The 14817-nt window shown below is 42.0% G+C and overlaps 1 protein-coding gene across 1 annotated transcript in view; it reads left to right on the top strand.

Annotated features, from left to right (window-relative positions):
• The window catches only part of LOC124593849 (neuroligin-2-like), a gene marked incomplete at its 3' end in the record, with an annotated part of 358509 nt that overhangs the window by 87203 nt on the left and 256489 nt on the right, over positions 1-14817 (top strand). Inside the window, exon 3 of the mRNA XM_047132197.1 lies at positions 8735-8935. Within this exon, the coding sequence (XP_046988153.1) occupies positions 8735-8935 (201 nt within the window). The remainder of the gene's footprint in view (positions 1-8734; positions 8936-14817) is intronic.

The following is a 14817-nucleotide window of genomic DNA, read 5'->3' as shown; positions in this document are numbered from 1 at the left end:
CGTTGGAACACTTCTAAGACTTAAGCTTCTAGCCGGCCTTGTAACATAAGTCAAGCATGTTTTCTTATTCTATCTTGCAATGATAGCATTCACTTTGTGTGATGCAGTCCTTTTCTGAAATTAAAAAAAAAATGCTCCTGAGAAGAAAGGTTTACTAGGTACAATATGGTCATGTACCAAGGAACAAATATTCTATTCAAATTTAAAATTGTTGTAATCGGGAAAACCTCGTCAATACTGAATTTAATAGTGTATTACTTATAGTATTGCTCTGTCACACTTATAATCAGTAAATAAAACCTAATCGAGAAGAATTATTATCAAAAACCATTCACAATTTAAGAACATTTTGAAATTGAAAATGATGGCAACTAACACAAATTTCCGTCTTCAAAACAGTGAAAATCGTTAACACATTAAAGAAACTCAGCTTATTTGCAAAACTTCAGTGTTCCATGGTAGAAAAAGTTTTTCAGTTTCAAGGTAAAAGATGCTGCACGACCGACGAAGACTGGCTTAACTGTAAAAACGTTAGATACCAAGTTCTAAGAAATACACAGAATCCTACTCATCTTTAGAATCTGTAATTTAAGAATTAACAATATCCCCGAAACAGCTCTAATATGTTATACAGAACGTAAATATGTAGACTCCTTGTATTTATGAAGACTGCTCACATCACAACCTCATGTCTCACAGCAAAAACAGTAGAAAATGCCTGAAATTTCTTGTGGTGGTTACTAGTGCGCATTCCTTCATGTAATTCTAAAACACCGTGTGTTCCTAGGTACGTACTCCTCCAGTTTGAACAGCCTCCCATGCCTTATATATGAGGCCATTGCAGTATTTTTAAATTGATGAGTATGGTATTCTTTCTCATAAGGACCGTACGAACTGCCCCTCACCGATTTGTTTCATATTGACAGCGTCTTAGGGTACGACTAAGACTCCAACGATATAAACGGGAAGAGAGAGCTCCCAATCGTTTTCGAGAAAAGAGAGTTCGTAAGTTTCAGACGTGCTTATAACCTTTGTATTGTCCTCAGGACTTAAGGAGCCCGCAGCGGAGCGAGTAAACGCTTGAGATTGCTGGATAGTTTCTCTCTCCTGGTACTTTTTTTCGTTCCTACATAACTCTAACAAAAGAGCCATTACAAGTCTGCTCTCTCGCTAAATTCATTACTCTAACCTCGTAATCCTTCGTAGCATAATCGCTGTCCACTTTCGTCCGATTCTCCTCAGGCTTGTAATCGTATGATGAAGATGAAGCGACTTCTTTGATTTCTTCAACCAAACCTGTTTCGTCCATTTCTGGCTGGGCAATTATATCGTCTTGAGTCACGAGTTGTTTCTCCGCTGGCATTTCAGAAGTGCTGGAAATAGTTCTTCTCCAATATCCGTGAATTTTGTGTGTTTTTACTGCAGAAAAACTCGAAGCGATGAGTTTGATTTGGAGAAAGAACTGTCGCTATACACGACTGCCATTTTTAATCGCACATCTGAACTTCACTGCAAACCCGAGCCGCGCGGGGTTAGCCGAGCGGTCTAAGGCGCTGCAGTCATGGACTGTGCGGCTTGTCCCGGCGGAGGTTCGAGTCCTCCCTTTGGCATTGTTGTGTGTGTTTGTCCTTAGGATAATTTAAGTTAAGTAGTGTGTAAGCTTAGGGACTGATGACCTTATCAGTTAAGTCCCATACGACTTCACACACATTTGAATATTTGCAAACCCGATTCGGCTTCTCAGTCAGGTTCACTTCAATTTGCTAAAGATGTACCAGGCCCATCTCTACATTTACTCGTAGAATCAGACATCTTGTAGCGTTGGGAAGCAACTACCTCGGCGAGCTAACATACGAAATAAGTATTACCTGGAAGTATTACCCGGATTTTTAAATTGTTTCCCTCCTCTCTCCGCCATCCGAAGTAGTTTCTGCACATATAACTTTCTGGTGGGTCAAAACTACGCGCAGGAGTACCTGTAATATAAGTTCGTATGATGAGTCACAATCACAATAAATATATCGTTACAATTACTCGGAAGAAAAAGTACCGGCAGCGACCTTCGATCCGCGGACCTCCAGCATATGATACTAACAAGCGTTTACTCGCTCAACTACTGACTGCTTGAATGCGAGCGACCATACGAAGATTATAAGGTGGTCTTAAATTTGCAAACTAGATTTCCTCGAAAATGGTTGAGAGCTGCGGCTTCCTGTTTATATAAACTATTTGATCAAAAGAATCCGGACACCTGGCTGCTAATGATTTACAAGTTCGTGGTGGTCCCCATCGGTAATACTGGAATTCAATATGGTGCTGACCCACCCTTAGCCTTGATGATAGCTTCCACTCTCGCAAGCATACATTCAATCAGGTGCTGGAAGGTTTCTTGGGGAATGGCAGCCCATTCACGGAGTGCTGCACTGAGGAGAGGTATCGATGTCGGTTGGTGAGACCTGGCACGAAATGGGCGTTCCAAAACATCCCAAAAGTGTTCTGTAGGATTCAGGTCAGGACTTTGTGCAGGTGAGTCCATTACAGGGATGTTATTGTCGTGTAACCAGTCCGCCACAAGCCGTGCATTATGAACAGGTGCTTGGTTCTACTGAAAGATGCAAGCGCCATCCACGAATTGCTCTTCAACAGTGGGAAGCAAGAAGGCGGTTAAAACATCAATGTAGGCCTGTGATGTGATAGTGCCACGCAAGCCAACAAAGTTTGCAAGACCCATCCATGAAAAACACGACCACAGTGTGACACCATAGCCTCTTAATTATACTGTTGGCAATACACACGCAGGTAGATGATGTTCACCGGACATTCGCCATACCCACACCGTGCCATCGGATCGGCACATTGTGTACCGTGATTCTTTACTCCACATAACCTTTTTCCACTGTTCAATCGTCCAATGTTCAAGCTCATTACACCAAGCGAGACGTCGTTTGGCATTTACCGGGGTGATGTGTGGCTTATGAACAGGCGCTCGACCATGAAATCAAAGTTTTCTCACCTCCCGCCTAACTGTCGTAGTACTTGCTGTCGACTCTGATGCAGTTTGGATTTCCTGTGTGATGTGAGTGTGTGTGAATTGTCTACTACACGTTACGACCCTCTTCAACTTTCGGCGGGGCCTGTCAGTCAACAGACGAGGTCGGCTGTACACTGTGCGTGTCCCTTCACGTTTTCACTTCACTATCACATCGGAAACAGTGGGCCTAGGAATGTTTAGGAGTGTTGAAGTCTCGCGTACAGACGTATGGCACAAGTGACACGCAATCATCTGACCACGTTCGAAGTCCTTGAGTTCGGCGGAGCGCTCCATTCTGCTTTCTCACGACGTCTGATGACTACTGAAGTCGCTGATATGGAGTACCTGGCAGTAGGTGGCAACACAATGCACCTAATACGAAAAACATATGTTTTTGGGTGTATCCGGATACTTTTGATCACGTAGTGTATGTTGAAGACCTAGGCGTGTTCTACACACCCCGTCAATATGAAACAAATAGGTGAGGGGAAGTTCGTACTGTGAGCTTGTCAGTTATGAGGCTGTGCTTCGTAACTTAAGAGGCACGATGTTTCGTGCTGTGACGTCTCGTGTTTCCCTGGAAGTGGTGGTTCATCAACAGCCGGTAATTGGCAGACGTGAAGCGATCGCCTGGACATGGGCCACTAATAGCTACCACGGTTCGCACTTGCCACACGCCGTGCTGGCATCACTATATTCGGCGGCAGGGATCGATTGCTGCTCTGATGATGAGAAAGAGGCCGTATTCTCCACGAATGGCATAAATACTGCACTGAGCACTCGGTTACATCGCCAAAACGACATGGTATGTGGCAATTTTATGACGATGTGTAAAGTTTCCGCTATAGATGAGTCAAGGTTTCTCAGTCACTATTTGTACCAAGCCGATTATGTCATGCAGCGACGTAATGTTGCCCCTTTTTTGAATGTGTCTCAACTATTTCTGAAACAATGCCCATAAAAACAAAAGACAAAAAATACCCTCAACGAAAATGATAACCGTCATACGGAGACTCAACCACACAGCATAATTAAGCACACGCGTTTCTGAAGCTGGCAACGTGTTTCGATAGTTCCTACTATTTTTTAAATAAAAATAACGGAAGCGAAAAATGTGTGGAGTTTCATAGACATCGTAATACAATAACCGATCTCAACTAACTTCATTATAAATGTGGAGAAATATTTCCCCCCAAAAAAGAAAAGCACATCATTCATTAGTTTGTCACGGGAGGACTCAAAAATTGTCCAGTTCAGGTGTGCTCGATTGCGCAAGTAGAAAGACAAAGTGGAGATGATGCCTAGCAGGTAGACTCTTACGCTCACTCTCACATTTACGAGACAAATATCGGTGTTAAGCTCACATTGAACCACAACTCCAGCGAGATATTATCCGAGTATTTTGTTATACCTGTGGTCTGCGGTGGGTCCTTGTGGAGTAGTAATGTAATTATGATTTATTCGGCTTTGCTACCAGAATTATCCGTATTTCTTGAAAAATAAGTTCAGAGCAGTAAAACACTCCGTGATACGTAATCACCAAAGCGTAGAAACACGAAAGGATCGTGTTGTTCGTGGCGCCTAAGTAAAGATGCAAAACAACTGAGGTGGTTGACATCGTTGCAGGATGGTTCAAATGGCTCTGAGCACTATGGGACTTAACATCTATGGTCATCAGTCCCCTAGAACTTAGAACTACTTAAACCTAACTAACCTAAGGACATCACACACATCCATGCCCGAGGCAGGATTCGAACCTGCGACCGTAGCAGTCGCGCGGTTCCGGACTGAGCGCCTTAACCGCTAGACCACCGCGGCCGGCCATCGTTGCAGGAACAACTGAACATAGCATCGTGGTGCCGCTATTCTATTGCATTCTGTGAACCCATTAATGAAATGAATATTGGCCGAATCCTCATCAGTAAATCTATCCATACTGTTGTGTACAACTGTTAATGTACAATCAACACTGCCGGGCAAACAAACCAGAGAGAAGACCGAGCAATATTGAATGCAAGCTTGAGGACCAAAAGTAATGTAGGCCTTATTGTCGTCAACAGCAAATACCGCGAGTAAATGGAAGAAGTTTGTTTCCAAACAAACCAGCAGCGCTTACCGCCACAAATGGACTATTGTGCAGATACACTCTACGACGCCAATATATATATACAGAGTGATTGACGAAGATATGCAAATATTTTAATATGTTATGGTACAAGTAAAACTAAAGAAAAAAGTTCGTATAAACGTAGATCCGCAAATGTTCAGTTACGGAGCTACGGCTAATACAAAATTTTGCCTGAAATTTAACAACTTCGCTAATATGAAGCTATCACAAAACTGTACGACTTTAAAGTAAAGCACGATTTCGATTTATTTTGTTACTACTGACCTGGCAAATCTAATAGAACATGTCCCAGACTTGTATCTGCAGTAGTATTCCAGAACATCCAGAGAAGCAAAGAATTAATTTCGTAAAATTATTAATTTATTATCTATTTGGCCCAATTTACTTTTTTAAATTCCAAACAATTACACAAAGTTTTCAACAGAAGTTGTAGAGAATATAATTTTTGAAAAATTATGGTAATAACGTTAACTAAAACTGTATGAATGTGACAGATAATCTGCTTTTATTGATACCATAGCACACGTGAATTCATGTTAAACCGGAAAAAACTAGGCTCAGTGTTAAGGAAGTTGTACAGCGTACATACAATTTCACAATACATTCACAACAAATGTTCAAAAATGTCTCCACCAATTTCTGTGCATTTAGTGGCACGTGTATGAGCAGATATTGTTGCTCATTTCAGTTTCACAGAGTTGTTTTTAATTTCGTCTATTGCATTCATAATGCGAGCAAATGAAGCCTAACTTGTATTGACTTTGTCCTCATTAAATATGTCATCCATCCCCACACCAAAAAATTATATTGGTGTTAAATTGGGCGATCTGGGTGGTCACAAACTTGTAGCACCACGACCAATTCACTTCTGGGGAAAATGTTCATTTAAAATTATAGTAACGGCGATGGTGAAACGTGGAGGCGTGCCGTCATGTTGAAAATACATTTTCAATCGCGTAGGAAGTGGAACATCTTCGAGCAAGCGGAGCATTTCTTCGTGAAGGAATTGTAAGTACGTCTCGCCAGTTAGGCGTCCTGGGAAAATGAGTGGTCCAATAAAGAGTGTGTCGATTGTACCACACCACAGTTATGGTAAATCGCTGCTGGAAATTGTGTTGCACTATTGCAAGTGGGTTTGCTTCAGACTATACGTGCTCGTTATATAAATTGCTTATACCATCTCGGGCAAACTGTGCCTCATCAGTAAATAAAATGTATTTGTGTAACTGCCGATTAGTATTGAACCAGTTGCACAACACCAAGCGAAGGGGAAGGATCTCCCGGATGTAAACGATGCACTTTTTGTTTATGGTAAAGGCACAGATTATTGTACTTCAGTGTGCGTCATACCTCAGATTGTGAAATGCCTAATGGTTGAGAGATACGTCGTGTACTGGTACCCGGGCTACGTTGAACAGCATCCATAATATCCTCATCATCGTCTTCTTTCGCAAAGCAGGTCTTTTTGGAGCATCATCTGCGACCAGCTTTGCGAAAGAAGCGGCGACACATTCTGCGCAACCCACCCATGAATTTGCACGACAATGCGCGGGCGCATACAGCGCAAGCTGTGGCTGCTCTGTTCGGTCGATGGGACTGGGAGGCACTGTACTGCCGGGACTTAAATCCTTGTGACTTTGATTTGATTCCGAAGATGAAGGAACCACCTCGTGGCATTCGCTTCAGAACTGTTCTAGAGATTCGACAGGCAGTAGACAGCTCCACTCGCACCATCAGCAGAACAGGATCTGCTAATGGTATACTACGCCTTCCACATCGCTGTCAACGGGTTCTACACAACGCTGGTGACTACTTTGAAGGACAGTAACAGGTGCAAACATGTAACTCTTTTCTATCGGTTGTGAATAAGTAGGTGCCAATATTTAAGTTCCAACCTACGTATAAGATACGAGAAAAAGCTTTTCTCGTGTACATGCGTCAGTCATGGAGTACCTCGTTGCATCCTGTAGTAGGAAAGACGTGAAATAAGTAGACTTAGGTTTGAAAATGGAAGCTTCTAACACAATCCACTGTCGTCAAGTGGGTACACGCTCAGAAATGGATGGCAGTTAAGATTTTAAGCAATCCCATGAGACCAAATGGGCAGATAACAAGAACGAAATGGTAAGCAGATGTCCGATTACTAACTCAGCCTGGAGAGTCAGAGACACACAACGAGGCTACAGTGACTAAACTTCCACTCTTCCACAAAACCTGGTGTATACCACAAATGGAGCTCCACGCTTTTGGAGCTCTTTTAACTCACCTGAATCCATTGAAGTCGAACAACCGAGGTTAAATTAGTGCATTCCTGGTACATGGCATAAAAGAGAAGATCCTCTCAACTCCTAGGCTTCAATTGAATTTTCTCATGCTGAGAAATTAGAAGGAGCGATCTATTTTATTGGTAAAAACTTTCTAAAGCCGGGATTGCGTAAATATTTCTTTATTTGCACTCAACCATAGCGACAGACTTTGCTGTCATCTTCAGATCTTCAAGATTTTGTGTTATAAAATGTGTTGATTTTGGACCTCACGGCATGTTCTCGTGTGCTACATTTTATCTACATCACAACTTGGTGTGAGGTCGAACTCAAAATGAACACGTTTTGTAATACAAAATTTGAAGGCCTGAAGATGACAGCAAAATCTGTCGAAACTGGTTGTTCGTAAATAAAAAATTATTTTTGCGATCTTGGCCTTAGAAAGTTTTTTCCTACGCTTTACTTGGTTTTGGCCCTATTTGTTGATTTTTAATGGGTTTACGGCACATGCTGTAATCTGTAATACTAGTGCCTCAGTGCAGTTCATTCTAGTCTGTGAGTTCCTAGACTAGATGAAAACCGTTACAATATCTCAGAATTTGATCGTCAGTTGGGGCGGGCGGTACAGTCGTTTACGTTACGGCTATACTGTCTCTCACACCGGCATTTCAACTTTAGTGTGTGCTTGGGACGGGCCTGGTGTGTGTGTGTGTGTGTGTGTGTGTGTGTGTGTGTGTGTGTGTGTGTTCAGCACTGGCGAGTAGCAACATTTACTCAGGGGTAACATTGTGTTTTCACACGTGCTTACGGATGCATAGACTATATACCTACCACCTTTTTTCTTCGTTTCAGTAATTGGAAGATCACCTACGTAACTTTATGCGGATCCATGTTTGGCACGCCCTTAACTCTTTTGCTAGAGGCTTTCTTCTTGTAGGTCTAGGAGTTGAAAGGGTCTTCTTATTTACGCCATTTACTGAGGACGTACTATTATACACCGATTTAACTTTTATTATTCGACGTTTACGGAGCCCATTTTTATGTACGTACGTAGGGATTCCTCTTAAGAATTTAAGTATAACTTCTCTTTAGTTTTTTTAATGCTGACAATTTGGATAGGCGTCATTATTTATTTCTAACTTTGCAGACACATCTAAAGATGAGACACAGCTCCTGAAAGTGAGCTGTAAAAATAGTACAACTATTCGAATCTAACCACTGATGAATTCCTAATTTCTAGACCATAGCATTAACCGAGGTCTTTCGGCTGAGTTGTTTCTAATATGAGGCTAAAAACCGCTGTTGTTGCAGGGTTCCTGAACGCGAACCTGGCGCCGCACCTAAAGGCGCGGGTGGCGAACTACGGCCTGATGGACCAGATCGCGGCGCTGCACTGGGTGCAGCAGAACATCGCGCACTTTGGCGGCGACCCCTCCAACGTGACGCTGTTTGGCCACGGGACCGGAGCCGCCTGCATCAACTTCCTCATGACGTCGCCCACCGTAATGCCAGGTGAGTCGCAGCTGCCTACGCCCTAAACTACCAGTGTTCATACGTCAGACGTAAATCTGCGTCTTTTCCACAATCATGGCGCAAGGTACGTTGAACCATTGTTAAAGATATTTCTTCCTGTGCCATTCGCGGACCGAACGAGGGCAAAATTGGCCAGGCTCCGTAGGAGCTTAATTACCTATGTAGACATTTCATCCTTACCGGGAGTCCATCATGTCGACGACTTTTGCCTGATCGACGTTGATACTGGCAAGGTACCGGTTCCGTGAATTCCAATATTAATTTTAAATTTGGAGTCGGATTACTAATGACGCAAGAAATATTTTCTTTGTGTGACATAATTAAAAACTCACACTTTCCTGATTCTTTCCTTTACTTTCACTGTGAAACCTTGCTCCTTGCCAAATTTCATGGTCGATGGGAAGTACCCTATAGATTTTAAAGGGTGGGTTTGCGGGTATCAAAATATGACTTAAACAGCCGTATCTCTAGACCACATTGACTTAGGAGCTTAAATTTTTTAACCCATCACGGGTACTTGTGCCTCAGAAAAAGACATCTTAACAGAGTGATGGAAAGAGAGAGATTCAGGTAACAAATGACTAATTTTTTGTTACTACAAATTAACACTTTCTGAATTTTCCCTACATCTGTTCTGCGAAACCTTGATTCATGCCCAAATTCGTGAGTCTAGGGTAACGGGAAACATCCTACAGGTTTTGATGGTTGAGTATCAAAATAAGTGACATAAATGACCGCACCTTTCGACTGGGTTGACTTAAAAGCTTACGTTTATTACACCGCCAAGGGATTATCGCCTTACTGTGTGACATAAATTTCAACGTCATACGTCTACCCGTTCTTAAAAAATATGGGCCTTAACAGTCGGACCGACTGACGAACGCACCGACAGGGAGAGGCAGACAATGAAATGATCTTGTAAGAGTTTCGTTTCTACAGACTGACCTATGGAACCGTAAAAATGATTGTACGACTACGTATTTGTCGTAATGTCTCATTATCGCTGCGGGAGGTATACTATTGTGACGGCATAATGTTCGCACAGCTTCCTTGGAATACACTTGCCATAAATTTGCACAGCAATGTCCCGCGAGAAGTGCCTCTTCCTTCCAATGATTTTCTTTTTGTTACACTTTCGTATGAGCTCCACCACCTGTTACTATCATAACAGCACCTCTCTGAAATCATTGGATGTCAGTCGTCCCTATCTGAGGATTCCAAACACTGGAGCAATGCTCTAGAATTAATCGCATTAGCATTTTGCATGCGACAGTCTTTACAGATGCATTCAGTTCTCCGATCAACCTTACAAAAAATCTGTCTTCCATTTGCCTTCCATAATTCACATTTAATGTGATCGTATCATTTCACATTTATTCCTACTGTTTGTGTTGTGATATTCCGTCCGGAGACTGGTTTGATACAATTCTCCACGTTACTCTATCCTGCGCGAGTCTCTTCATCTCCGAATAGCTACTTCAACTTACATCTTCCTGAACCTGCTTGCTGTTTTCAAATGGCTCTGAGCACTATGCGACTTAACTTCTGAGGTCATCAGTCGCCTAGAACTTAGAACTACTTAAACCTAACTAACCTATGGACATCACACACATCCATGCCCGAGGCAGGATTCGACCCTGCGACCGTAGCGGTCGCTCGGCTCCAGACTGTAGCGCCTGGAGCCGCACGGCCACTCCGGCCGGCTGCTTGCTGTATTCATCTCTTGGTCTCCCTCTACGATTTTTACTTCTCTCCAATAGTAAATTGGTGATCTCTTGATGTCTCGGAATGTGTCCTATCAACCGATCCCTTCGTTTTTTCAAGTTGTGCAACAAATTTCTTGTCTCACCGATTCTGTCCAGTACCTCCTCATTAGTTAGGTGGTCGACCTATCGAATCTTCAGCATTCTTCTGTAGCACCACATTTCAAAAGCTTCTACTCTTTTTATCTAGACCGTTTATCATCCATGTTCCAATTCCGTACATGACCTCAGTCCAGACAAATACTTTCAGAAACGACTTCGGAACATGTTCGACGTTAACATATTGCCACTCTACATTGTACATTTTTCCTCCTTCGGCCGTTATTAGTTATTTTCGTGCCCAAGTGTCACGTTTCCTAATCTCATTCCCTGAACATCACCTGATTTAATTCGACGGCATTCCATTATCCTTGTTTTGCTTTTGTTGATGTTCATCTTATATCCTCCGTTCAAGACGCTGTCCATTCCGTTCAGTTGTTCCTCGAAGTCCGTCTCTGACAGAATTACAATGTTATCTGCAAAAAATAGTTCAAATGGCTCTGAGCACTATGGGACTTAACATCTGAGGTCATCAGTCCCCTAGAACTTAGAACTACTTAAATCTAACTAACCTAAGGACATCACTCACATCCATCCCTGAGGCAGGATTCGAACCTGCGAAGGTAGTGGTCGCGCGGTTCCAGACTGAAGCGCCTAGAACTGCTCGGCCACAGTGGCCGGCTGTCATGTGCAAAACTCAAATTTTTTATTTCTTCTCTCCTTCAACTTAAATTCCTGCACCAGATTCTTTTTTGGCGCCCTTTACTGCTTGTTCAGTGTACAAATTGAATAACATTAGGGATGGGCTACAACCCTGTGTCACTCTCCTTTCAACCACTGCTTCCCTTTCACGCTCCTCGACTCTTATAACTGTCGTCTTGTTTCTGTACAAGTTGTAAATATCCTTTCGCTCCCTGTATTCTACCCCTTCTACCCTCAGTATTTCAAAGCGACTATTCCAGTCAACATTGTTAAAAGCTGTCTATAAGTCTACAAATGCTGTTTGACTTCCCTTAATCTATGTCCTAAGAAAAGTCGTAGCATCAGTATTGCCTCTCGTGTTCCTACATTTATCTGCAATCCAAACTGAACTTTTCTGAGGTTCGCTTCTACCAGTTTGTCCATTCCTCTGTAAAGAAGTCTTCTTAATATTTTGGAGCCATGACTTCTTAAACTGATAGTTCGGTAATACTCACACCTGTCAGCACGAGCTGTCTTTGAATTGGGATGATTATATTATTCTTGAAGTCTGTCTCATACATCTTGCACACCACATGGAAGAGTTTTGTCTGCCAAAGCTATCAGTAGTTGTGACAGAATATCGTCTACCCCCGGGGCCTTGTTTCGGCTTAAGTCTTTCAGTGCTCTTCCAAATTCTTCTCACATTGTCATATCTCCCATCTCATCTACATCTATTTCCATTTCTGTAATATTGATTTCAAGTTGATCTACCTGGTATAGATCCTCCATATACTCCTGCCAAATTTAAGCTTTTCCTTCTTTTCTTACTATTATCACTAAATACTGTGTGGTTATAATTAAAAGTGCAGTTTCTCACAAAGGTCCATTGTGGCTGTGATGGTTGTACGGCAGTAAACTTGGTAGATATTCTAATGCATTAATGCACAACGATTTATGCGGAAAAAATCATTTTCAATTTCAGCCACCAAATGGAAATCTGACGCTGTGAATGCAAGAAAGACGAATAGAAATGTCGCTGCATGTAATGGATTAATAACGGGATGTTGGTAGAAAAGGTAAAAGAAGTGTGAAAAGTGTAATGATGGTTTTTATTATTAACTGCCGCCTACAGAATAAGTTCAATATAAGCACCGTAGAGGTCGATGGTGTGCTGTATAGTGCCAAAATTGCATCTGGTGGCCAAAATTGAAACTATTTTTTTTCTCCGTAAATCGGTTCCACATTAACGTATTAGCGTATCCAGCAAGTTTTGTTGCCATACGATAATTGCTGCCCTCACTGGTCCTCTGTGAGTAGTTGCACTTTAATTTTAAGTACCCGATACTTCCACAGTTTGATGTTCTCAAGTTTTTCACCACTAATCTTGCAATTTGATATTGTCGTTTTCTACCTCTTTCTGGAAGGCATTGTATTACCCACATTTAAAGAGAGCTGTCATTCAGTAAAAGATGGTAATTATGTCCAAGCTTTTTTGCAGCTACTAACGCCCGTCCAAGGACGATACGATCCTGTAAACTACAGCATCGTATTACAGTGCTGGTGATTCTAAGAAACCATTTATTTATTTTGAAAGCATTAGAGTTCCTGTTACGCTTGCTTGGGACACATCCGTTACTGGATTCGTTTCTGTAGAACTTTCTCGCCGTCCAGTATAGCGTAATGGGTTCTGTTAGTCAAATATTCCTCAGGCCGTTCTCGTATTGGCGAATGGACTGCGTATTATCGTATTTTGATTAGTATCCGACACTGATGTATGGTTTCGAACGGCTTCACGAAATCGCACTAGACGGTATACTTGTCTTCACCTGCCTCTCCTGTATGCAGGACGTCGTTTATGGATAAAGCAGGTTGTCCAAACGAGTGATACGATGTATGACTACACCATGACGACTATAAAGACTCGTTACATATTAACATACCCTAGCATCGAGGCCCGTTTACCATTAGGCATTATAGTTTACTCATAAGTACAGCCGCTTTACTCGTTTCTTCACAGTTTCCATTGCAGGTGGCAATTTCCGACTGTGTTGTGCAACTTAGTGGGAACTAGCACTGTCGACCAGGATTACAACTGAAAACGAGTTACAATGCCTCTATCGAACTGTCGGTTTCAGCCACTTCCACATCTCCCAGTAGCAATCAATCTTTTTTTCAGGTCCCATTAAGTGAATAGATACGCTCATTGCATCTCGGAACACGATTTCAAACGCCCTCCGCGTCTCTGGTGTTTGTGCAAACACTGTGAACTAACTCTTAATATCTTCTGCTTCTTTTGTGATAAACACATAGGGTGGTTTACAGTAGCCATATACCATCGTGTTCGATCTCCCGCTCGTTTCTTCTGCTCGATACTTCCACTTGTTACCAGATACCGTCTTTAGGTCGTGTTAATGTAGCAGTGACGACTAAAATTAAATACGCAGCCCTAGTTTTTGTAACATTTTTGCCAAGTCTGTTTGGAAACATGTGGTACTAGATACTCCCTGAGGGACGAAAGTGATCATAGCCGCCTAAAATGATTGTTTCCTTAAGTTCCACCCTTCTTAAACTAGCAACCATCAACAAAGACTCGCTGAATGATACAAATTGTCATTCCGAGACGAGATACGCCGAGTGCAATGCGTTTTATTACAAATCATGATCATCAAAAATATCACAGACTCTGAATTCTCTTAATAAGATTATAATGTTGAGTGTTCGCAAAATGGCATGGTGCGCTGTCTTGTTGAAATTGCGGCACAGCATACAGCTGCAGCATGTCTACGTACGTTGTTGCATTAAGTGTAGGTTCCGCGAAGGACAAAGGGCCTACATCATGCAAACAAGTCAGTTACGCGCTTGCGCAAACGGTACCAACTGCCGCAAGGAAACACAAAAGTCTGTTTGAGTTACCGTACATATACAAGCGAGACAATAAATACATCAATTGTGTCTCAACCTATTACATTTTTATTATTATATGTTTTAACCCGGGCACTCTGTATTATGAAGTTGATTTGCATTTGACTGCTTTGACTTAACGATGTTCCTTGGCCTTTTTCTCATATAAATATTTTTGTAAAGTCACTCACAAGAAATAACACGGGATACTGGACCACTGGTTATTTTATTAATTCGTCAAGATTATTACATAGACTGGCATGGTCTCGAGTCATAGAATAAGCTGATAATCCCACTAATTCTCTATCATTTCCAAGCTACTCTTTCTATCAGAAATGATAAAACAATCATCGGAGGAAAATCCTATACGGCTTCGCCACTTGTAGGACTTACCAGAAAAAGACATTGTTTCAGGCGTTGCTTTCTAACCTGGATTCAACTCTCCCACTATTGTTTTCCAAAATTACTTGCTAATGA

This window comes from Schistocerca americana, chromosome 2 (genome assembly GCF_021461395.2).
Source record: "Schistocerca americana isolate TAMUIC-IGC-003095 chromosome 2, iqSchAmer2.1, whole genome shotgun sequence".
Lineage (NCBI taxonomy): Eukaryota > Metazoa > Arthropoda > Insecta > Orthoptera > Acrididae > Schistocerca > Schistocerca americana.
The sequence above is the reverse complement of the archived record's forward strand: the minus strand, read 5'-3'. Positions and strand labels throughout refer to the sequence as shown.